At 40.3% G+C, this 24,618-nt stretch overlaps 4 protein-coding genes across 5 annotated transcripts; 1 reads left to right on the forward strand and 3 right to left on the reverse strand.

Annotated features, from left to right (window-relative positions):
• Positions 1-437: 437 nt before the first annotated feature.
• On the reverse strand, positions 438-5,706 carry LOC119909881 (KH domain-containing, RNA-binding, signal transduction-associated protein 1-like). 2 transcript variants are annotated; one of them, XR_005445556.1, is made up of 11 exons: positions 5,316-5,706; positions 4,623-4,750; positions 4,008-4,124; positions 3,763-3,909; positions 3,495-3,622; positions 3,025-3,295; positions 2,843-2,919; positions 2,696-2,757; positions 2,391-2,565; positions 570-629; positions 438-488 (listed from the first exon to the last, which is right to left on the reverse strand). XR_005445556.1 is itself a non-coding variant. In XM_038728132.1 (9 exons), exons 1-9 carry the CDS (start codon positions 5,476-5,478, stop codon positions 2,456-2,458), a joined length of 1,203 nt encoding a protein of 400 aa, XP_038584060.1. In that variant the 5' UTR covers positions 5,479-5,706; the 3' UTR covers positions 1,346-2,455. The 2 variants fall into 2 exon arrangements, 1 of the variants encoding a protein (XP_038584060.1); XM_038728132.1 differs by lacking the exons at positions 438-488; positions 570-629 and having other exon boundaries at positions 1,346-2,565.
• Positions 5,707-6,777: 1,071 nt separating this feature from the next.
• On the reverse strand, positions 6,778-12,418 carry LOC119909882 (protein archease). The gene is made up of 7 exons (XM_038728134.1): positions 12,155-12,418; positions 11,863-11,887; positions 11,640-11,761; positions 11,422-11,504; positions 10,414-10,466; positions 7,582-7,618; positions 6,778-7,432 (listed from the first exon to the last, which is right to left on the reverse strand). Exons 1-7 carry the CDS (start codon positions 12,234-12,236, stop codon positions 7,346-7,348), a joined length of 489 nt encoding a protein of 162 aa, XP_038584062.1. The 5' UTR covers positions 12,237-12,418; the 3' UTR covers positions 6,778-7,345.
• A 1,303-nt stretch (positions 12,419-13,721) lies between these two features.
• LOC119910286 (histone-binding protein RBBP4) lies at positions 13,722-19,170 on the forward strand. Its single transcript, XM_038728803.1, has 11 exons — positions 13,722-13,857; positions 14,319-14,466; positions 14,578-14,723; positions 15,230-15,403; positions 15,492-15,607; positions 15,901-16,061; positions 16,176-16,302; positions 16,386-16,463; positions 17,342-17,476; positions 17,577-17,687; positions 18,728-19,170. The coding sequence occupies exons 1-11, from the start codon at positions 13,842-13,844 to the stop codon at positions 18,788-18,790; spliced, it is 1,275 nt and encodes a 424-aa protein (XP_038584731.1). The 5' UTR covers positions 13,722-13,841; the 3' UTR covers positions 18,791-19,170.
• On the reverse strand, positions 18,832-24,551 carry LOC119910287 (syncoilin-like). Its single transcript, XM_038728804.1, has 5 exons — positions 23,366-24,551; positions 22,658-23,140; positions 19,724-20,134; positions 19,520-19,644; positions 18,832-18,966 (listed from the first exon to the last, which is right to left on the reverse strand). Exons 2-5 carry the CDS (start codon positions 23,132-23,134, stop codon positions 18,891-18,893), a joined length of 1,089 nt encoding a protein of 362 aa, XP_038584732.1. The 5' UTR covers positions 23,135-23,140; positions 23,366-24,551; the 3' UTR covers positions 18,832-18,890.
• Positions 24,552-24,618: the final 67 nt, after the last annotated feature.

Below are 24,618 nucleotides of genomic sequence, written 5' to 3' on the forward strand. Positions count from 1 at the left end.
TGGCATGGTCACACCACTCACCTCATTTCACAGTTCATCTTCATGGATCAGTTAATTTGACGTTGGGTGCACAGTTAATCTGTTTGTTCTGGGGCCTTCAAATGGCATACAGTTGAAAACAGGTCTACAGTATGTTGTCTTTGGCAAGTCTCACTTAGTGACAAACTTCTAGATAACATACAGTGTGTGTAGGACATGACTTAAATGTAATTTATCCTCATTAAAACCCAGTGCGGCCTTACATGTAGAGAATCATCCAGCTAAAATAGCAATGCACTTTCAAATCACATGTAAAAAGACATGTTACAGAATAAAACCACAATTTAGACAAATTTATTTTCAGTTTTTATATAAAAAAAAAGCAGTAAAAAAAAAAAAAGGTCTTCAGTGTAAAAATACTGTAAATCTGGACACATTCACTAAAAACAGTTGTAAAAACTACAGCAATATTTCACTGCAAGGCCTCTTTCCAGGGACTTTCAATGGACCTGTTAAAAGACAGAAAAGAATTTAATAATCTTGAGCAAAATTTAAGGCTAACACCTAACATCAATTTCTTTTCAACTGACCATGAATGTCTGGTAAGATGGAGTTCAATGTGTCAACTGCACCTACACAGCTCTGACAACCTAAGAGGAGAAACAGAAATGAGAGCTTGGACACACTAGTGCCTACATGCACACAGTGGACAACACATGCAACACTAACTTTATACTACCAAAAAAACAATATAAAAAAAAAAAAACAATCATGCAACTCAAGCTGAAGGGCTTTTGTCCACAAATGGGATGTTTTAACGCTTTGAGTGCAACTACTAATTTTCATTAATCTACAGAAATTATCAAGATGGAAATTGGTAAGTATTGAGTGAAATGAATGGACCATTGTTGGTTTTATTTGAGCAAGAGTTGCATCACAACCATTTCTGATTGTTTTGTACGGCTTATTTTGCTCTGAATAACTACAGATAGCATAATTTTGTACTTCAAATGTTTTTGATATGTTTTGGATGACTTACATAACTTGATGTTTTGCACAGAAAAAACAAAAATCTAACAAATGAGTGTTGGGGTTAGTTTTACCTTCTTGTGGCGATCTTTAGGCTTTTAGAATCCTCTCCTCTGCGATTTTTTTCTTTTATAAAAACCAGCCAGCATGACTTTGCATCAAAGTCAAGTAAGATCCCTGCAAGCTTGATTTGAAATACTGTTGAAATTCAGTTATTTCAAGTGGCTGAAGATACATTGCTCTCGAGAGCTTGAATAGGTAGACTAACTAAGGGTTAATGACAATACATGTTCAAGCACTATATCATTCTCAAGTCAAACATGTATTTGGCAGCACATTACCTCAAGGAATGATGAGCTTTATTTGTTTTTGAAGGTGACATTACAAGTGTCATTTAGATAAGTTTTGAAGACAGACGAAGAGGATACGATCATTGTCAAAAACACTGTTTTGTTTTTTTTTCTTCCCAGGCTGATGTGTATACATACAACTTATTCAGCGTTGTTGATAAACCACGGAGGACCACTTTCACAAACTGAAGGCATTCCTTTGGTACAACAAAGGCAAAATACCATGTTTAGATTGATTAAAAAGAAACTAGAAACTTTATTGAAACACGCACTGCAGAAAAACATTTTGGGATATATTTAGTATCCTATTTAGCCAAAAGGTACACAAGCATTTTGGAGACGTCACGGCTTAAAGCATACACAGTTGTCCTAAGGTTATGTACAAAATATTGAGTTGGCTGCAGCCTTTCTTTACACACAGTGAGGGTTAATCCTTCAAGCTTTACAAGAATTAGTCGCTCATCAGCGATGATTTTGCAAGTAATAGTACGACAAATCATAATATACCAATTGTAAAGAGTGGTAAAATAGAAGCATTGTTCTTTGTCAAATGGATTTCAATATTATTTTAGGAGACTCCAACGTTACACAAGAGTAGATTTGTATTGTGGTATAAACAAATTAGGAGACTTTTGTTTTTAATCAAAACAGTTCGGGGCGTGTTTGAGTTTTCCACTTAATCTATTCTAGTTATCGTAAAGTAACAGTGAGGCATTATGAATAATTTTTGTCCAGTCATGAAGGACTTTTTAAAAAAAGCAGACTACTTAAGAGTTTAGCGCCACAATCACATTTTGTTCAGGAACAATTAACTGAAACGATAACCATCAAATATCACTAAATGTCACTTGTGTTCCTTTGCTAGGTTTATGTCACTAGGACCTCATCTGCCAACTACAAAACTGAAATTAACATTAAAATGGAAACAGGTAAACAATGAAAAACCTTGTGTTTCTCCTCTGGCACTCTGATACAACAAAACATCCGAGATTTAAAAAAAAAAAAAAAGGGAGCAAACGAGAGGGAAATTACTTTTGAAAAGTTCAGAGAGTTACAATCTGAGACAGTTGCCAAAGCAACTCTCTACCAGTAGCCGTTCAGTATCTTCCATATGGATGCTCTCTATACGATCCCTTTGACTGCCTGGCCATTGGGGCTTTGCCTCCAGCCCCAGAGTTGGACCATGAGTTGTCCCAATCATCTTGAGCTATAAGGACAGAAGAGAGAAACAAACAAAGGAACGAAACATGAGTCAACATGCCCAGTGCTCCACAAGGGTTCTCAGTCAGTGTGGGCTACATGGCAAAACCAAACGGATGTCACTTTTTTAGTCTTACCATAAGGCTCATATGATGTTTCCTGGGCCTCTCCGTGTCCATAGTCATAATATTCAGTATCCCTGAGGGAAGTAAAGAAGTGTTCATTTTAAATAGTCACGATTAAAATGGGTAGGTGTCAAAAGAATTTTTATTTTTTTAACTTACGCAGGTGCAGGTTGCTGACTATAATAACTATCATATCCCTCATAGGCAGGCTCTGCATAGGATTCTTCATATTGAGGCTAGAAGGGAGAAAAGCCAAGTTAGACAACTACTGTGACAAGAGATCCCTACTGTTTATTAAGAGACCATTCATGTGAAAAGAAACCAGGATTTAAAGAACTTACATAGTCCTCATAGGCATCAGCTTTGGGCTGTGACGCTGAAGGAGGACCCTGGTGTTGCTGGTGGGACATGGCTGAAGAGGGGAGCATCCTTGGAGCACCTGCTGCAGGGGGTCTGGAGCGGGGAGCAGAGCCTCCTCTACTAGGAGCAGAAGGCGGTCCACCCCTACCAGATGGTGCACCTCTAGGAGCATTACCCCGTCCTAATCCTCCGCCCCGTGGAGCGCCACCACGCATTGCTCCTCGAGGTCCCCCACGAGGCATTCCCCTCCCCCTGTTGAAAGTTAGCCATGTTGTAAAATGTTATGGGAAAACTTTCAAGAAATGGCAAAACGTGAGACTAAAGCATGATACCACAGGTGCATAATGCTACATGGCTCCAGTGAGGATTCACTTGCAAATAGTTAACATGCAAAGAGGATGCTACAATGGGCTGTGGCCTAAGTCAGTGTTATTATAAATCATGCTCCTACCTTGGACCTCCAGCACCAGGTGGTCCACCTCTGCCCCTTCCTAGGTGACCACCTCGCCCTCTGCCTGAACCATCTTGGGATCCATTCAGGAAGTGGGGATCCATGTACGCGTCATGCTCACCAGGTTCCTACAGACGAGACAAAAATCAGTCAAGTGTGCATAGCCAGAGAAGAAATAGCTTGCATGTGTTTGAAATGCAAGTGTTAAGTTTTGAGTGTACAAAATGTTTCTGTAAACAGGCTTTAAGAGATTGTTTCGGACACATACCGGGATTAGGAACTTCTTGACCTCCTCCATGGCATGAGCCATGCGCAGATAGGCTTCTGGTATGGGTGCCATCACCTCAATGAACACATGCAGCTCCATAGACAGGTGAGCGTATTTGGCCTCACCGCCCTTCCTCAGCTCTTCCTCCTTGTAAACATGTTGAATGTTAATGATAAACAAGGCATCCGGATAACACAGCATTTACATCCTTTGAAGAGGGCAGCTAGGAAAATGTCACCATATACCTTATTCTTGTCCCTCATGGACCCTTTCCCCAGAACTGAGATCTTTGCACCGGTCTCTTCCTGGAGTCTCTTGATTGTGCTGCCCTGAGGTCCCAGAAGCTTACCAACAAAGTTGACCTGTAGGGAATATTTTAGCAAAATTAAAGCATTGTATTACAGAAAAGCAGATTGTAGGTAAATATAACTGCAGGTTTAAATAAAATAATTGGATTTGAAATCAGGTAGTAAGAATCACATTCGGCCCAACAATGTCTTAGCACTACAGTAGTTGCTACAGCCCCCTCCTCTTCACACAGAGACTGCATTTTCAGACTACTGCAAAATTGTTCACGCAGAAACAAGCTCAATAGGGCATTGTGTGCTCAACTGGATAAATCATGGGACAGCAAAGCTGAGGGGAAGGGGGTGTCAATCAGATACAGTATTGTCAGACATGTAACAAAATTTTATGTTTAACTTCAGTGTGAAGTTTTTAGGTCCCACTGGGCCCCATTTTAGGAGTCACCAAATGGCTTACTCAGTCGACTGATCAAATCGGCATGGGTAGCCAAGCCCCATGGAGACAACAGGCAGTGGCCATGCCCTGAATGAGTAAAATAAGAGGGAAACACTTACTCTAGGGTACTGTTTAGTAGGAATGAGTACTCGCTCTTTGAGTTTGAGATTCTTGGTAGCAAACAGATCCAGGTAGGTTTCCTTCTCTGGCTCTTTCTTGGTCTCTCCTTTCTGGATCCTCTCAATTTCTGCAAGCAAGAAAAAGGTTTTTAAGCACATCATATTCACAGATGCAGTGACCAATAGTTGCAAGTTACATAGAAATGTATTTGCAACGTTAGCCATATTAGGCCACATATCCTTTATCTTGTAGCAGCATGCACACCACTAAAAACAGTATCTATATATTATAACGTTAATGCTCTTAATATCGAGTTTTTGGGCAAATTCAAATATCAAAAGGAGGTACCATGTAAGAGAGCGTCCCTTGCAAAAATGAGTCCTACTCGATGAGGCGAACTAAAGCTCAGCGAACTTCAGTATTCGCATCAGATTAAATAAAAATTCTTGCATAGATTACATAAAACATATTTAAACATCAAATCTACTTCCTTTTTAATTAAATAAACCCCAATACAGTCATTCGAGAGGGTTTGACCCACACCGCCAACAAACACGTGTTTCATGCACCATTGTTCAGGCCTCTGTATGCCAGACCAGTCCAAGAAAAGAAAAGAGATACCAGGGCCCAGCGCCATGCTACCTTTAGCTAGTCTGTGTTAGCCTCGATGAGATATCGTACAAGCACATTACCTGCAGAAATAAGTTTCATGGCGTGCGTGAACGATGAATCCAAGCTGTCTTTTTCAGCCAGGAGCTCCGGGAGGTATTTAGTGTCTTCCATTTTGATTTTCTTCTGTGCTGGGCTCGACTCTACGGCAGACTCAGATTTGCTGTTAGCATCCGCTTGGCTCATAATGCACTAGGACGACCAGATTAACGAACGAAGCCTTGCTAGGTTCGTTATCTTCGCCTGAAATAAGACAAAGTACTAAGTAAACAACGGCGAGTTCCGACTGGTGCGCGATCAACGATTAAGCTGCAAAGCCCCCACCGGTATCTCTCTGTGGCAAGTCGTCTCACTCTCTTCTTCAAAGGACAAAGGAAGAATGGCGCAGCTGCATTTGAGTGTGGAGGGAGGAAGAAGCACGGGAGAAGACAATGACGTCACAGACAGACAGAGTGCACCATGGTAAATCCCCTTCATTTTGATTAAAAACCGATGTTAGAGACACTGGGTACAGGTTTTTTTTGGGGGGGGCTTATCTTATTAGGAAAGAGAAAGGAGTTAATTTAAACGACAGTATATTCTGTTAACATGGCAAATTTCAGGCTAAACGATAAAACAGTTCTAAATATTGATGCTGATTATCTGTCGATGAAAATAATCAGTCTATTAATTTCAGCTCTTATAAATAATATTAATTAAAAATAAGTACTTACTGAGAAGAAATATAGCTTGTATACATTATCATCCTTGACATATTCAATAATAAATAAAATAAAATTTTTGTCCTATCATAAACAGACTGTTGTATAGGAGTCAGTTTTTATGTTTAAAACATACCACTTGGGTTTAGGAAGAAATTCTTATAAACTGGGCCTGGATGAAAACACACACTTTTGCCACTTTAACTGATTTTAGGGGCATTTACTAAACTCTAAAATAATGTATAACTGTTACACTATATCAGATAACAATTTGCGGCACAAAAATTTGTGATCCTTGTACAGGGTCAGTTGAAACAATGGGATGATTTTTTAATTATGAAATATAGAAAAGCAAGCAAATCACACATTTGAGAGGGTGTAACCAGCAAATGTTTGTTTTGGGAAACAAACAAATTGACAAATTGTTATCTTTCAATTTTCTATCAATCACCTCATCAATAAAGCTATTGTTTAACTAGTAAAAACACTGTTGGCATCAAGCCAATATGTTACAAAGAAAACGCCCTGTCATTCTTCCATACAGTCTTTGATGTTGACTCATTGGAAGCCTTCCTTTAAGATCCTTTGAACAGACCTAAACAGAGCATTAGTAAAGTACGCTCAAGTAGAAATCAACAAATAAGTATTAGATGACTTAACTGGATGTCTGTGCGTTGAACAATCAGTATTATTAACAATAATGCATACATTTATTTTTTGTTGTTGTATGCTGTGTAAGCTCCCCATTTACTGCTCTGTCCTCTCCAATGACTAAACATCCATAAAACTTTCAAAAGTAAGATTTTACTTAGAGCACCAGAAATCATTTAATCAATCCCAAAGCAGAAAAATAAACATGTGTTGATTGATACAATGATTAATAAAAAACATCAACATTTCTGGTGATAAATAATAAAAATTTGCAATAGCAATTAAAGTAAAACTGGATTGACAAATGTGTTAAAAACCATTATACATCATTCTAAATCAGTTTTACTTTTCAATGATTTAACAGTTCTATCACATCCATGAAACATATTTCCCTACATATTCTTACAATTCTCGAAAGTCTCACTTTTATTGAAGTTTTTGTGATTTCTGAAATAATGCAGCTCATTAACTACCAATGTCATAACAAATCTATAATCTGTCAAACAGCTTTTCCACTGTAATGTGTGCATCCACAATCACAAGAAATGGCTCCATTAGTAAATAGTTCACCCTACAAGTAGAAAACCAAATCAGTCACATCAATCAATACCCAGTGCCTTAGAGAAAGGGCCATTTAAATTGGCCATGTAGATATTCCAGTTCCATTGAACAAGGAGTGCAGTCCGCTTCTGGTGGTATCGTCAGATATCAATAATGGTAAATATCTCTGGTTTTTCTTTGTCGTGGATCTGCATTGCTGAGTATGTGATGGCTTTAACCTCAGTTCCCTGGATTGACAACAAAGGACATGGTGGAACAGGTTAAAGCCTTCTGTACTTTATTCCATAACTTTATTACATACAGAATTATATTCGGAACAATCTTACAGTGATATTCTTTAGTGGTATCTTCAAACAAGTTTCATTTATTGGCTTACCTGTGGATGCTTTGCCGGAGAGAATTCTTCACCCCAACTTTAATAAACGAAAGAAAAATAATGAGAGATCAGCTTAAGGGAAATAAATACAATAGTTGTTGTCAGATAAGCCGAGTGCAATCAGTTTAGGAAAATACACAGTGCAAATATTTACAGTGTGCAACAGTATTTGAATATGCATAATGTACAAAGTATGGGGAATTGAGGAGATCAAGGAACTGTGATGGGTGACACATTGTCAGTCTGTGTAGCGGGGTGCAAGTGGCAGGTGGGAATGGTGGGACTGTGAGAGGGGTCTATGAGGTTTATGGCCTGAGGGGAAATAAATGAGGCGATGGCATTAAGTCCTAGTTTTTAGGGCTCTCATTCTCATTGTTTGCATCCTCTGCACATTGGCTTCTGGGTGTACAATCATTGGTGTAGAGTGAGTACAGCAGTGGAAAGAGCGCACAGCTCTGAGGGGTACCAGTGCTGAGGTATAGTTGTCTTGAAATGTGGTCACAGACTTTGGCAAAGTGTCTCCTGTTGGAAAGGAAGTTATGAATCCACCGGCAGACAGGAGTGGAGTTCATAGCAGAGGCGTCAACTGTAGTACTATGAAGGTTTAGGTTTAAAATTTGTGCATGTCTGAAGTTCCAGCAGTACTGTTCCAGTTTGTTGTACAGCTGTTTGGCTGACTTTACTGGCTTTCTGAATGTCTCCTTTGCATTTTTCTAAGCCAATCGGTCACCACTCCTGTAGGATTCTTCCATCGTGAATAAAAAGCTTCCTGAGCTCAGTCAGTGGAGTCCGTGCAGTCTCTTACTGTGCATTCAGACCAAATGCGAATTTAATCCACGTAACACTTTCCTCACGGGGGGTTTTATCACTGGACATCCCTGGAGTGTTCACACACAACGCGATAACACGAATAAACACAACTCGCCCTTACTACAGCTGTGTGAACCCAAAGTAAACATTTTGCTGTGATTAAATAGCAACAAATGATCAAACTGATGCTGAAATAACTAAAATATGATGCAGATTTGTTAAATATATGAATTCACGCTTTGTCAGGTCTGTCAGCAAGACAGCAGGACAACAACTTCTAAAATGTTTGTTTTCTGAATGGAGTTCGGCTCGATCAAGGCTATGATATTCTAACTTGGTCACAGTAAAATACAACGATAGCTGGAATAAAGTTACATACACATGTTTTCTGAACTCACCAGGTAGTTCAACCTCCTCGCTTTCTTTTCTCCCAGCAATTTCTCCCTGTTTTGTCCGGTTTTTATATAAATATATAGTGCCAAACAACGCTAACAACACTGGAACCGGATGTGCACAGAATCTAGCTGCTGAGAAGCTCGAGTGAAGATAAATCAACGTTGTAATCCCAAAAACTAAAGTAAAAAGCTAATTTAATAAAAGCAGTTTACTCCGAGCTCCTCCCTTGAGCAAACGGCGTAGTTGTCAGAGCAGAATCCAGTTTGACCATGGGTGTTTATTTGTCCAAAAGCTGGAGCACTGCTCCCTGCTCCTCTAGCCCAAGTTTAGCAGCTCTCAGCTGGCCTGCAGATTTTCAATCGCCTGCTCTGCCTGGCTCTCTCCACACAACGCTCTGAGGCTGTCGGTGACGTATTGACAATCTCAACGTTGATAGAATATCGTGATTTAGCATCATGCAAATTTCTTCGCGTTGCCTTCGCGTCGCCGGCACCGCCCCCTTCGCGCCGCCCGACAGGAAGTCGCGGCTCTACGTGTCTTTGCATTGACTTTGTATGTAAACTCACAGACCCGAACGCTCGCTTTGCTTTTGGTCTGAAAGCACCATTAGAGTCTCTCTGGCCTTAGGGGACCATATTTTCACAGTCCCCCCCCCCCCAATGTGGATACCTTATGCTGCGTTCCAGGCAACCATGAACTCGGAAATTCCCGACCTCCAACTCGAACTATTACCACGCAACGCCACCTGAAGTCGGATTTCCTACTTGTGAACTTGGAGAAAAAATATGTACTCCAACTTCGCGAGTAACAGCTGAATGACGTCACACAACAATGGCAGCGCCCATGGAAACACTCATTGTAAATTGATAAACAATAACCTAAAAGGCAACCAAGCATTTTTGCATGTATTTAATGTATAAATACTATCATATAGTAAAACCTGTTCTGCATGTAAATTGATGTAGAAATATGTTATTAGGTAGCTGGTTACAATAAAGAATCTCATAAAGTCATCTTCTTTGCATAAAAGTTTTTGTTAGAAATGCCAAAACATTTGAAAACAGTAGGAATTATATTCTACAACACTGACTGACTCTTGAGGATTACCAACTGATGTAGCACCATGTACATTGATGTAGAAATATTTTGCCAATGTTATTAGGTAGCTGATTAAAGTAGCCTAAAGAATCTCTGAAAGTCATCTTCTCTACCCAAAAGTTTTTCAGGAAAGTGTTAATGCCCAGAAATGTGAAAACATTTGGAAATATAGCCTACAACTTTTGCTGACTTTTGAGGATTTCTAATTGATGTAGCTACAAGGACACACAGTTAACAAGTAACCTATCGAGTAACAAGTAATTTATCGCTTGTTTTTAATAAAATGGCCATCCTTTTAATTAACACCAAGTGCACTGCTGAGGGTTTAACTGTACACATAAGTTTGTCATTACATTTGGCGTCATGTACCACCATGCAACTGAAACGTTTTAAGGTCAGAAGTCAGATATTTCAGCTTGGAAATTTCCCAGTTCCGACCGGTTTGGAACGCAGCATTATATGCATCCTCGATGGTACTATAGCTGTGAAGAGTGCAATATGTTCTAGTGAAGAGGTACCCAAACTTACCCAATGGAGCGGATCTTGAAGCGCATTCTGTCAACGTGCAAAACTTTGATCTCCTAGTGGATAGATATAACATAATTGTGTCAGGAGAATAACACAGGAAAAGAAATACTCAATTAATAAACATGATCTTAACATAGTGTTCCCATCAAACAAGAATCAAAATACATGTTATGCAAATGGACTCATTCAATAAGCAACTGTGGTACGAAGGGCTTTTAGGGGTACTAACACAGCTTTCCCCAGATAATGTTAGGGTCAATTGCTGAGCCAAAGGTGATAGCCAGTAACTCTCCAAAACAGTAGGTCAGACTCTCCTCTCTGACTCAGCTGCCTTGATAATGACGACACACAACATGACTCAAGATTAACTTAGGTAAGCAGAGTGTCCTGATTTGAACCAATAGACTCTTCACACATATATAGAGGGGTGAAGGATAACTTATTTGGAAACTTAGTGAATTTCTGTAAGTCTAGGAAGGATAAATATCCCCAGACAGGAGGTATCCTTCAGATTTGGTGTTGGCATTGCATGTGCTCACACCATTCACACGTTGTATGCTGGCACTGTATCTCCTCAGCCGAGTCTCATTAAACCATGCTGTGTAAGCCTTCATTTCATCAGTCTCCAAGACTTCTTCATCACACATGAACCTAACTCACTTTATTTCCATAACAAGTGGCACATGTTATAATGTAAATCCCTTTCAGGACCACATGAGTCTAGAGGCTATCCCAGCATTCAAAAGCAGAGAAAACACCTGAACAGGTCGCAAGTCCGTTGCAGGACAAGCACATGGTGAGTTAACAGTCTCTACACTATCTGACTGGCATATCTTTGTACTATGGGACACCCATGTGGACAAGTGGATAACAGGCAAACTCCACCAAGAAAAAAACAGAGCCAACATAAAAGACTATGGTTCTACCATACAACCCCAGTCACCTACCCACCTAGATGTTTTTTAAAATTCCAGCACTCCATAAATGACGACCGACCAACACACTCACCCTGGGAACAAAAAAGAGGTCTGCACTAAACTTGAACAACCAGTCATCTAGGAAGTGGAAAAGAAGGGACTCCATGTCTTCACCTTTTGAGAAGGGAAAAGTTTGCATAGAGTTTAGTTTCACTGATCTGGAACCATCAACGCTGATGTAAACAGAACAGAAACTGTTGAATGAGGCTTGTGTTGAACAGACTGCGACCAAACGGTCTGTGCTCTCACCCTCTGATTCCACATCAACAGTATCAACCGGTTCCACTGTCTCTGTGTCCGTCATGTAGCCGAACATGCCCATGGCACACTGCTCGAAGGCTTCCTCCAGAGAGTCACCCCAGGAGTGAATTCTTGGGAGATGGAGCAGGAAATATGATAATGATGACTACTGAACAACAGAGAAACACAAGGACTGACAAATACTAGATGGAATATATTAAAACACACTCACTGTACATCCGCTGTATGATCCAGGTCTGTAATAGTAAAACACAAGGTGACATGATGAGCCAGGGCATGCTGTCAGACTAACTTGGATCAGCGGGACAGATATGAGAATACTCTCTTCTATGAATGGCATGTCACTTAATTTAGATAAACTTTTTTATTTAATTAGAGCATAAGCATTACGTTAGCTATTAGTCAGCTGACGTTCGAGACGGTGAAAATATTTCAGATTACTGTTTTCACAGGTAACGTTAAAAGTAAACAAGCTAAGCTAGCTACATTATCTTCAGACTTACATTCATATTTCTTGATGACTGGTGGGTATTTTGACTTGATAGCTTTCTGCGCCTCTGTCAGTTCTAGCTGACGGGTGTCCATTGTAGCTGTGAGGTTGTTCAACGTTGAGAAATACTATCACATCTGATCTTTACCAAGTCGGTGTGTTACAACCACCCACCGTTCGCAAAGGAGACGGTTCACGTAAGAGTCATTTCCTCTATCTGTGACACGTGGGTTTCTGCCTCGCCCCTTAATAAAAACATGCGCCCATTTAGTAGCCTAGCTGTGGTCCTTGTCTTCTTCTTCTTCTTCTGCTTTGGGTTTTTACGGTAGCTGGCATCCATTGAGTTGCATTACTGCCACCTTCCGGCTTTATTTACCCTTTACTTTCATTCATATAAAAACCGCCTATCTAATCCAGTCGCCCTCAGAAAACCAAATATCCATTCCCTACCCTCCACACTTTCTCCATACTCCAATAAACTTTTTACTGTATTATCTACCTGTCCTATTTTTTTTTAACTGTGTTATCATTTCTTGTCTTTCCTCAGTAAATTTCCTGCATGTTGTAAGAATATGTTCTACTGTTTCAGCCTCCTGACATTGTTCACACTGTCCTGTAGGATGTTTTCCTGTAATTAAAAGTGTGCTGTTAAGATTGCTATGCCCAATTCTCAGCCTGCTTATTATCACTATATAAAGGTTATTAGTAAGATATAGGCCTATCTGTATTTGTTTTTTTGTTTTTTTGTTTTTGTAATTTGTATCTGTTAAACTGAATGGTCTTTGTTGGATTGATCTTGTTATGTCCTATTCCTTTGCAATTTACTCCATCGCACTGTGTACATGTGTATATGTATGCATGCGTATGTATATGCACCTGTATATCTCATTCACCTCTGACATGTACATAATAATAATACCAACAATGGTAATAATAATTTACTCCTGTTTGACCTCTGGTCATTGCACTATTGTCTCAATCTGTGTATATTGTTTTTATTCATAATGTGTATTTATGTGTCTTTATACTGTTGCCTGTGTCTGATTTTATTATTGTATTATTGTATAAGTAAGCACATCGTGAGCAATGTACAATCAAATTCCTCCTATGTGTACACATACCTGGCAATAAAAGCTGAGTCTGATTCTGAAACATTTTTGATTTTGTTGCAAACTGCTTTGGCAATATTGTTTAAATGAAACATTCATGACACTAAAGTGAACTTAAAGATTATTACCTAAGGATAACAGCTTGCAAGCAAAACCCAATATGCGTCCATTCATCCACACGACGTTCCCAGAGTAACGTCCCCAACACTTTCACATGCGGTGGAAACCACGCCCACTTGTTGACATTGCCAAAGCAACTGTGAAATATAAACATGTAAATATGTTACTATTTTATTAATTAGCTATTACCATTTCATACCATTGACGCAGCTTCCAATGCGCCTTTATTACAACCACCAGAGCCGTTAAATAAGTTACAACAACTGTTAGTGTTACGCAGAGCCCTTTCTCTATAGGGCTCTGGTGCTGCGGATGCCGTAATGTGTTGCTGTAGCAACTTCCTGTCGGTTTTGGTGAGTTGTGATTGGCCGATCTTGTTGCATGGAGTTGGCGCCATCGTAAGCATCGGCGCTTCCTTTAGAGCAGAGAACTGCTACTCTTTGCCACTATTAGCGGTTTAACTAAGACGCAATGGCTGATAAAGACGGTATGGGTGTTCACATTTCTGAGTTACATGATTAAATGTGTGCGTATGTTGTCCAGAATGATAGAAAGTACCGGTGGATGTTGGCGCGCCAGCCATCATATCCTTTCATGTCACACACACCAGTTAACTAGCTAAGGTTAGCTGCTAGCAGGCTGGCTATAACATTACATGCTTTTCAATGTAGTAGTGCTGGTTAACTTACTGTCCCACATGTAATGATGTTTTGCTTTGGATCTTCCTCACGAGCTGATTTAGGCGTTGTACCCATGCAGCTGACAGTATCTTTTCAGCAAAATAAAGGTTCATTTAACAAGTAAAAGACTTGACTGGAAAACTTAAGGAGTATGTTAAAGTAAAGTCACCCCAATATCCTCTGTTCAGTCCAAGCAAATTAGATGCTGAATGACTTCATTATAACGTAGCTTTGTGTTGCTGGTAAATATTTCTTTACTTTACTGCAGCTGCATTTGATGATGCTGTGGAGGAAAGGATGATCAATGAGGAGTACAAGATCTGGAAGAAGAACACCCCTTTCCTTTACGACCTAGTCATGACACACGCCCTGGAGTGGCCCAGCCTCACTGCCCAGTGGCTGCCTGATGTCACCAGGTGAGCAGAGGTCTGCTGCACCTTGACAAACACCAAAACATAACACAAGGGAGGGTCCAGATTTTTTAAATGAATGAATAAATTATATGTATTTTGTTTTATCTCTCACAGGCCAGAAGGGAAGGACTACAGCGTGCACAGGCTGGTCCTGGGGACACACACTTCCGATGAGCAGAACCACCTTGTGATTGCTAGTGTTCAGCTCCCAAATGATGATGCCCAGTTTGATGCCTCACACTACGACAGCGAGAAAGGAGGTGAGGAATGAGATGTGCGCGGGAAGCTTTGTTGTGTTAAAAACTAGAGTGTACTATATGCTGTGCCTAGCTGTTGAATGCTCACAGTAAATGTATTAATGGATAAACTATGTTTCAAATGATAATGACATTTAAATTCATAGCCATTATTCACATACAGAACCAAGTCGAATATATTAAAGAAAGTAATTCACATAGCCGCAGCTAGGCCTGTGTGGCATTTCAATATTAACGTTGTTGTCATTCAGTGTATTCAGTGTCTCAAACAAGTTCTTATATTTGAATATTGTGGTTCACAGTTCTTCTCACTGAATGAATAAAGTACAATTTTGCTGAAGTCTTTAATGCTTCAGAAAATATGGGTACGTATTTTTGGTTTAGATTAAATTTTAGTTAGTAAAATGCAACAAACTATACATACAACCATTTAACTGTCTTAGTAGAACAGAATATCATTCAACACATTCGCCACCACCGTCATATTCATCTGTTGTCCTTTAATTCAGAATTTGGAGGCTTTGGGTCTGTAAGTGGGAAGATAGAGATTGAGATCAAGATCAACCATGAAGGAGAAGTGAACCGAGCCCGGTACATGCCTCAGAATCCTTGCATCATTGCCACTAAGACTCCCACCAGCGACGTGCTTGTCTTTGATTACACGAAGCACCCCTCCAAGCCTGGTAGGATTACATCCATTTTCTCAAGAGTTTTTCAAGTGTGTTCTTTCCGCAGAATTTTTGTGAACATTTGATTTTATTTATCCTGAAGACCCCTCTGGAGAATGCACCCCAGATCTACGTTTGAGAGGCCACCAGAAGGAGGGCTATGGCCTCTCATGGAACCCAAATCTCAGCGGCTGCCTCCTCAGTGCTTCAGATGACCATGTAAGCAACCTGTTGCAACATACCTGAGTCTCTTCATGTTTTAACTCGTTTAAATGGAATCTTATGTTTTCCTGTGGCTCATTGTTAAGTCTTTAATCATTAGTGTAGGATATTAAAATAATCATTAATTATTACAAATTAACCTGTTTGTTACTGTTTTACTTAACTAGTCTTTAACTTGTGTTGACCTTTCGGTTGTTGCTACTGCAAAGTATTTTGTAACTTTGAAAGTGCCCTTTAAAACTTTTATATTATTAATATATTTCCATACCCATCTCTCCTCTCCCTTACAGACTATCTGCCTGTGGGACATCAGCACAGTGCCCAAGGAGGGAAAGATTGTGGATGCAAAGACCATCTTCACAGGACACACTGCTGTGGTGGAGGATGTTTCCTGGCACCTGCTCCATGAGTCACTCTTTGGATCCGTCGCGGATGACCAGAAACTCATGATGTGAGCAGCTCTTAAGTTGGTAACAAAATTAATTACCCACTCACGAGAAACAAAGTTGTTGTTCTGTTTCTGTTTTGTTCCCTAACAATGGCGCTTTTGTCTGTCTTGGCACAGCTGGGACACGCGGTCCAACAACACCTCCAAGCCCAGCCATGCAGTGGACGCCCACACCGCTGAGGTCAACTGCCTGTCTTTCAATCCCTACAGCGAGTTCATCCTGGCCACTGGCTCTGCAGATAAGGTGGGTCCTCACTTTCTCTGCAGAACTGTTGCATAGCGTGTTGCTGTCCCCTGATTTAGGATCTGTTCTACTTTTATTTTTAGACTGTGGCACTTTGGGACCTGAGGAACCTGAAGCTGAAGCTGCACTCATTTGAGTCTCACAAGGACGAGATCTTTCAGGTAAGACCCAGTCTTTATATAATAATGGATAACTGAGTTTTATTATTTTGAATGTTGATTGATTTGATATGAGTCTGGATTTTTTTTTGGTTCTTTAAAGCTTGGTTAAAATGTATCTGTTGTCAGAGCATAAAGTCCTTAAGCCCACACCTACATATTAATTAATATAGAATGACCATACGAGTATGTGAAAATGAAAATGCAATGGATGCTTTATTGCATTTTGATTTTCACTCAACACATACATATGTAGAAAATTATAATGATGTTGTGGAATTACATTTTAATTTTCAAGTTTACATTATCATGTTAAATTAGTCCCCTGTAGGCTTCCATAGTAAACATTGTAGATCACAATGTAAAACAAAATAATAAAATGCAGGAACACACATACGAAATATCAGTGGATCTATTGCCCCAGTGCAGGCGGGGAAGCTTCCTAACACACCTACCTCATGTATCTAAAATCATGTGATCAGCTCTCAGCCAATCATATGAATGCTGATCATGGTTTCAACTCTACTCATTTTGCCTTTGTTTCAAAATCACTTTTGTTTTAATTCTAAAAATTCTTTTAGCCTGAATTTGTTGAGCCACATCTGAAGAACAGGGCTCTAGTCAGTTAAATTAATCAGAAACCAGTTCGTTGCAGTGTTGTTTTGAGGCTGATGTGGAGGTAAGTTGGGCTTTTAATGTCAGTAAACGAAAACTAAAACTACAGATGGCCAGTGGAATCATAAGAGAAAGAGACGACTTAAGGAGCGCTGTAGCTCATTAATCATGTTGTACAATGTGGCATACGTGCCTCTCAAGCACACATGCCAGTTCTACATTTACCTAGCGTCTGGCTGCATGACATCCTCGCCTAACCCTAACAGGTTCAGTGGTCTCCTCATAACGAAACCATCCTGGCCTCCAGCGGCACTGACAGGAGGCTCAACGTGTGGGACCTCAGCAAGATCGGAGAGGAACAGTCACCAGAGGATGCTGAGGATGGCCCTCCTGAGCTGCTGGTCGGTTGTGACAAAAACAGTTACTGTTCATGTGTATTTGTGAATGTGTTTGTTTTTGTTGAATGTAAAGTGCTGTAGCTTTCCCTCCTTCTCTCTTTAGTTCATCCACGGCGGACACACAGCTAAGATCTCAGACTTCTCTTGGAACCCCAACGAGCCTTGGGTCATATGTTCTGTGTCAGAAGACAACATCATGCAAGTCTGGCAGATGGTAAGCGCTTCGTTTGTCAGAGGATCATAAAATTATGTGGATATATAAAGGACTGTAAATTTCAGACACAGCACAGAGTTTATTGTGAAGTGCATTTATTAACAGTGAACACAAGTTAACAGTGAATATACACTGAACAAAATTATAAACGCAACACTTTTGTTTTTGCCCCCATTCATCATGAGCTGAACTCAAAGATCTAAGACTTTCTCTATGTACACAAAAGGCCCATTTCTTTCAAATATTTTCACAAATCTGTCAATCTGTGTTAGTGAGCACTTCTCCTTTACTGAGATAATCCATCCACCTCACAGGTGTGGCATATCAAGATGCTGATCAGACAGCATGGGTATTGCACAGGTGTGCCTTAGGCTGGCCACAATAAAAGGCCACTCGAAAATGTGCTGTTCTATCACACAGCACAATGCCACAGATGTCGCAAGTTTTGAGGAAGCGTGCAATTGGCAATCTGACTGCAGGAATGTCCACCAGAGCTGTTGCCCATGAATTGAATGTTCATTTCCATAAGCCGTCTCCAAAGGCATTTCAGAGAATTTGGCAGTACATCTAACCGGTCTCACAACCGCAAACCACGTGTAACCACACCAGCCCAGGACCTCCACATCCAGCGTCTTCACCTCCAAGATCACCCGAGACCAGCCACCCGGACAGCTGCTGCAGTATCAGTATCAAAGTATTTCTGCACAAACTGTCAGGAACCGTCTCAGGGAAGCTCATCTGATTGGTTTCCGGACCCATTTTTGAGTGGCCTTTTATTGTGGCCACCCTAAAACACACCTGTGCAATAGCCATGCTGTCTGATCAGCATCTTGATATGCCACACCTGTGAGGTGGATGGATTATCTCAGTAAAGGAGAAGTGCTCACTAACACAGATTTTGACAGATTTGTGAACAACATTTGAGAGAAATACGCCTTTTGTGTACATAGAGAAAGTATTAGATCTTTAGTTCAGCTCATGATGAATAGGGGCAAAAAAGGTGTTTGTTCAGTGTACATTTGAATTGTTTCTTTTTACAGGCTGAAAATATCTACAATGACGAGGACCCAGAAGGTGCTGCAGATGCAGAGGTCCAGGCATGAGTCCAGTCTCCACGTCTCTTCATTTGACCTGCTTGTTAAAAATGTGCATAAGCAGTAATGTGTTTCTAAAATACATTTTGGGCAGCACTTAAACTTAAATTTACTCTGGTCTGTGATGAAACGGCCTCAGATGTGTCCAACTTTCAGGTTTGTTTTTTTCCTCTTGATCAGTTGTGCTGAAAACATTTATACAGAGATCCATTTTTATTAAAGTTGTACATATTATAGTTTTTTCTTTCTTGTATTTGCTTGATATACATAGTATACATTCTCCAGATTGTGTGTTGTCACCTGTATGTGTTTTTTATTTGATGTTTTTCTGTGCTGCATCTGACATTTTGTGTCCTTGAGTATATTCATAATAAAATATTTACAGTTAATCTTTTTGCCTTGTTTCTTGGCACAGCATGACAGATGTTAAGTTAGTACTTGAGTAATTTCCTGTAAAATATGGATTAATAAGTAAATAAGTCTAGAAGTAGAAGCATAAAAAAATTCTAAGTTTGAATAATTCTGCACATTGTTTGTTTTTATCTTTTTGACATTAAATGTAAATACAGTGTCGTGGTTTGGTCTAGTGTAGATAATAGACTTAAAATATATCCACCGAAATTAGAAATTAGGGATCCACCTCGGTGGTTTCACTGGGTTCATCACAGCCTCTAAGTATTTATTTTTAAATTCTCACAATGTCTCGGTTAAAGAGTAAAAGGATCTGAGTCAACCTACCTCAGAAATGTCAGCTCTTTTACAAGGCCATCCTTATGATCCTCCAAGTCTTTCTTAGAGTTTCTTTGAACCTCAAACTCCACTTGTAGTTCCCTCAGAGTCTCTTTTAATGACTCCACAGTCTCCTGTGCAATGTAGAGAAACATTGACCTATTTTCACCAAACATCCTAAAAAATTGTCCTTCCTGACTTCAGTCACTGTACCTTGTATTGTGCAACGCTCTCCTCCCTCTCCCTCTCCATCAGAGCGATCCTCTCCACCAGACAGGCTCTCTGCACCTCCAGTCTCTGTATGTCCTCTCTCAGGGGCCCAATGCTGGCCCTCAGGTCTATGGCCTGCTCCCTGCTCTTTCTCAGGGCGTCCTCCCCAATCTGCTTTCTTCTCAGGAGGGCCGTGAGTCGAGGCTCGTACCAACTCTCCAGTGCCCTCATGCTGCCACTGAGCCGCCGCTGCAGTCTGACAGAAGCCTGGCGGCATTGACTGACATCACTCATGGCCCTGGGCCTGCAGGATTTGTTGGCCCGGTCCCTCAGGGAGTTTACTTGGTTCTGGTAGGCCTCCTGGAGCTGGGACAACTCCTGGGTGAGACTTTGGATGTGGGCCTTGAGCTCCTCCTATGGACAAAATTTAAAAAACAGACATGGAGAGCAAAGCTAGTGTAAACAAGGTTTTTTCAGAAAAAAAACTGGAGGGGACAGTTGTTCATTAAGATTTAACATGAAATTTGTAGATAAGTAAACAAACAATTATCAATGCAATGTATGCAATTACGCCGAACAAAACAGTAGAAAACCGAGAAGATTTAGCCTGAAGCTTCAGCTAATTGTGCCAATCCTTATTTAGCTACAACACAGCCTATTTGATGCCAGACTTTACCAACATGCTACTCTGGTCTTACATTTTTATATATATCATATAACGTACAAAGTGTGCTATGTGTTTTCAGTTCCTCAGCTGTTCCATAAATCCATCACTTTAACAGGTCACTATTGAAGTATGGAAAATGCATTTGTATTTGTTCTATATATGTTTCTTCATACTTTTACACAGTACGTAATGTATGGGACTATCAAGTGAAGTGAACAATATAAAATATAATGTGTGTACATGTGCTTGATTTCATACAATTTTCTAATAGAGACAATGTGGCTTTAATATAATTTATATGTACACTACCGTTCAAAAGTTTGGGGTCACCCAAACAATTTTGTGTTTTCCTGAAAAGTCACACTTATTCACCACCATACGTTGTGAAATGAATAGAAAATGGAGTCAAGACATTGACAAGGTTAGAAATAATGATATGTATTTGAAATAAGATCTTTTTTACATCAAACTTTGCTTTCGTCAAAGAATCCTCCATTTGCAGCAATTACAGCATTGCAGACCTTTGGCATTCTAGCTGTTAATTTGTTGAGGTAATCTGGAGAAATTGCACCCCACGCTTCCAGAAGCAGCTCCCACAAGTTGGATTGGTTGGATGGTCACTTCTTGCGTACCATACGGTCAAGCTGCTCCCACAACAGCTCAATGGGGTTCAGATCTGGTGACTGCGCTGGCCACTCCATTACCGATAGAATACCAGCTGCCTGCTTCTGCTCTAAATAGTTCTTGCACAATTTGGAGGTGTGTTTAGGGTCATTGTCCTGTTGTAGGATGAAATTGGCTCCAATCAAGCGCTGTCCACTGGGTATGGCATGGCGTTGCAAAATGGAGTGATAGCCTTCCTTATTCAGAATCCCTTTTACCCTGTACAAATCTCCCACCTTACCAGCACCAAAGCAGCCCCAGACCATCATATTACCTCCACCATGCTTAACAGATGGCGTCAGGCATTCTTCCAGCATCTTTTCATTTGTTCTGCGTCTCACAAACGTTCTTCTTTGTGATCCAAACACCTCAAACTTGGATTCATCCGTCCACAACACTTTTTTCCAGTCTTCCTCTGTCCAATGTCTGTGTTCTTTTGCCCATCTTAATCTTTTTCTTTTATTGGCCAGTCTCAGATATGGCTTTTTCTTTGCCACTCTGCCCTGAAGCCCAGAATCCCGCAGCCGCCTCTTCACTGTAGATGTTGACACTGGTATTTTGCGGGTACTATTTAATGAAGATGCCAGTTGGGGACCTGTGAGGCGTCTGTTTCTCAAACTAGAGACTCTAATGTACTTATCTTCTTGCTCAGTTGTGCAACGCGGCCTCCCACTTCTTTTTCTACTCTGGTTAGAGCCTGTTTGTGCTGTCCTCTGAAGGGAGTAGTACACACCGTTGTAGGAAATCTTCAATTTCTTAGCAATGTCTCGCATGGAATAGCCTTCATTTCTAAGAACAAGAATAGACTGTCGAGTTTCAGATGAAAGTTCTGTTTTTCTGGCCATTTTGAGCGTTTAATTGACCCCACAAATGTGATGCTCCAGAAACTCAATCTGCTCAAAGGAAGGTCAGTTTTGTAGGTTCTGTAATGACCTAAACTGTTTTCAGATGTGTGAACATGATTGCACAAGGGTTTTCTAATCATCAATTAGCCTTCTGAGCCAATGAGCAAACACATTGTACCATTAGAACACTGGAGTGATAGTTGCTGGAAATGGGCCTCTATACACCTATGTAGATATTGCACCAAAAACCAGACATTTGCAGCTAGAATAGTCATTTACCACATTAGCAATGTATAGAGTGTATTTCTTCAAAGTTAAGACTAGTTTAAAGTTATCTTCATTGAAAAGTACAGTGCTTTTCCTTCAAAAATAAGGACATTTCAATGTGACCCCAAACTTTTGAACGGTAGTGTAGGTTCCAACATAATGTATTATCTGGTTTCACTCCCAGACACAATGTGAATTTGCTTTGTAGATTTCATAATGATGATGATCACTTGTCTTCTGCTGCGTGCCTTAAATTTAGCATTGATCCCTGTTTGTTGCACACAGAACTTTTATGTAATCTTTTAGTATTTGCTGCAAAACCAAATGTCCACTTGGTACATGGGAATATGAAAGGAGTAACTTATATATTATCTATATATCTATACTTATAGATGTGAAAACACCTCTCAAACTGCAGAACAAAAACACAATGATCTGCTATAACCTGCCACAGGAAGTCAATCCTCTAGGTGTCAAGAATCCAGCGGCTCCTACCTGCGTAACTGCGGACTCAGCCACCTCATACTGCTGTGCAGCCAGCGTCACCTGGCTCTGGATGCAGTCTTTGGCAGTGGCAAACAGTTTCCTCTTCACCTGTTGCACTTCCTCGTAAACGGCGATATAATCCATCTGAGCCAGCATGAGCAGCCTCTTCGTCTCCATCAGCCTCCCTCTCAGGTGCTCCACAACTCGCAGCATGGGTTCCTGCAGACGGAGGAGCTCTTGTATCAGCTCATTCCTCTGCATCTCCAGGTGGGACACTTGCTGGATGCACTGGTCGAAAAGCTGTCCCAAGCTGTCCATGACTGCCTGGTCCATTTGTGTTATGGGATGTGGTGTACACTCATCTGGGGGAATATTTGTCTCTGTTTCAGAGTCAGTATGGATGCTGTCTGTGATATCAACAAATCTAATGTGTGAGTCCTCAGATACCACATCTTTCTCATTCTCTGCTGATGTTTGATTGTCCATGGCCTTCTGAGAGGGAGACCAGAAGAAAGGAAAAGGAGAGAAGGGTCATTAATCAAATGAGCCACAGCAATAAATGATGAGATGTTGGTTTTCAAATCCCTCTAATCAACTCGTCCCTTTTAGGTTGTTTTGCATAAGAAAGCAATGTAAATGTAATCATGTGTAAAATTCTGAAAGAAATCTTCAGTTCATTGTCAGTAACAATTCATATTAACTTATATTCCCACTTACTTTGTTTGGAGTTGACAGTCCAGACAGCTGTAAAGACAGTTTGCGTTTAACTTTAAGGACAGCTCTGCGCTGTGTCTGTCTCTAGGAAAACAGAGGCACACTTTGTGTTTATTAATAACACTGGAGGCACGGGGGGAACGGGGGAAACTCTATCTGAGACTCTCTCAGACCCCCACTTGGGATCACAAACTGTGTCAGTGCTGGGGGCAGACTGGCCTACATGCTCTGGATGCATCAGCAAACACACGTCTGAACCGGCATGGGTACCAGAGAGAGCTATATTTATGCAGCTTTACAGCCTATTTTTTTATGTGCATCTAAGAAGGCAGTGACATCATGACTGAAAACTGTTTGAGCAATAACTTCATTTAACTTGCCACCTGAAAACATTTTGCCTCAGACTGCTGCCGAGATAGAGGAACATTAGCTGGCCCATGCAGGATTTTCTTTTAATAGCTTTCTTCGGTATCGAGCTCAGCTGCCCACAAAGTTTGCATGGTTTATAAACAGTATTTGTTTGTGGTGTTTTGCATGCTGCCTGTCAAATCCCTCACACACAAATGGACACCAACACACACTGGGATGCGCAATGGAAGATGTGAGCTTTTTCAAAGAATGAATGCGTTTTATAATTTTCCATTTTCCCACATGAAAAGACTATCCAAACAGAAAAGTGATAAGTATGCACTGTATGTTTATCCAGAGAGTCTTCATCATAACATGAGTATCCATGGCAATGTTGTCAACCAATTAACTATGTACAAATGTCTGCGCTTTCCAAAGACACCCATGTATATCCAGATGAGATGATTTCCTATTGACCAATTCAGTTAAATAAACAATTAAAAGATATGGATAATGTGATAAGTGTATTGTCGCAAAGCGGAACACAGCCTGTTTTTAATAAGTGATAAAAAAAATGTTGATGTTTTGCAAATACATGGTTTTCACAGCAGGACAGTGACAAATGTATCTTTTATGGTTTTGCACTGATTTGTTGTTCTGCATAAATAGCCCAACAAGCCAAACAAACAAAAATGAATATGTATTTGTCAAGAATATGTTTGAATCATAGCCTAGCCTTTGTTGTGTAAAAACAGTTAATATCCAGATGTGCTTATATAACAGTTTGGGAATAGGAACACATTTTCTTTGCCTAAAAAAAGCTGGAAATGCAAACTAAGCGTGGGAAAAGAAAAGTCCCTATCGTCCTCGCTTGCTCTGTGTTACTTGTTGTTCCGCTGTCTCGCCAC

Source organism: Micropterus salmoides, unplaced genomic scaffold, assembly GCF_014851395.1.
Source record: "Micropterus salmoides isolate LMB-PRFRI ecotype aquatic unplaced genomic scaffold, ASM1485139v1 Ms_hic_scaffold_19, whole genome shotgun sequence".
Classification (NCBI taxonomy): domain Eukaryota; kingdom Metazoa; phylum Chordata; class Actinopteri; order Centrarchiformes; family Centrarchidae; genus Micropterus; species Micropterus salmoides.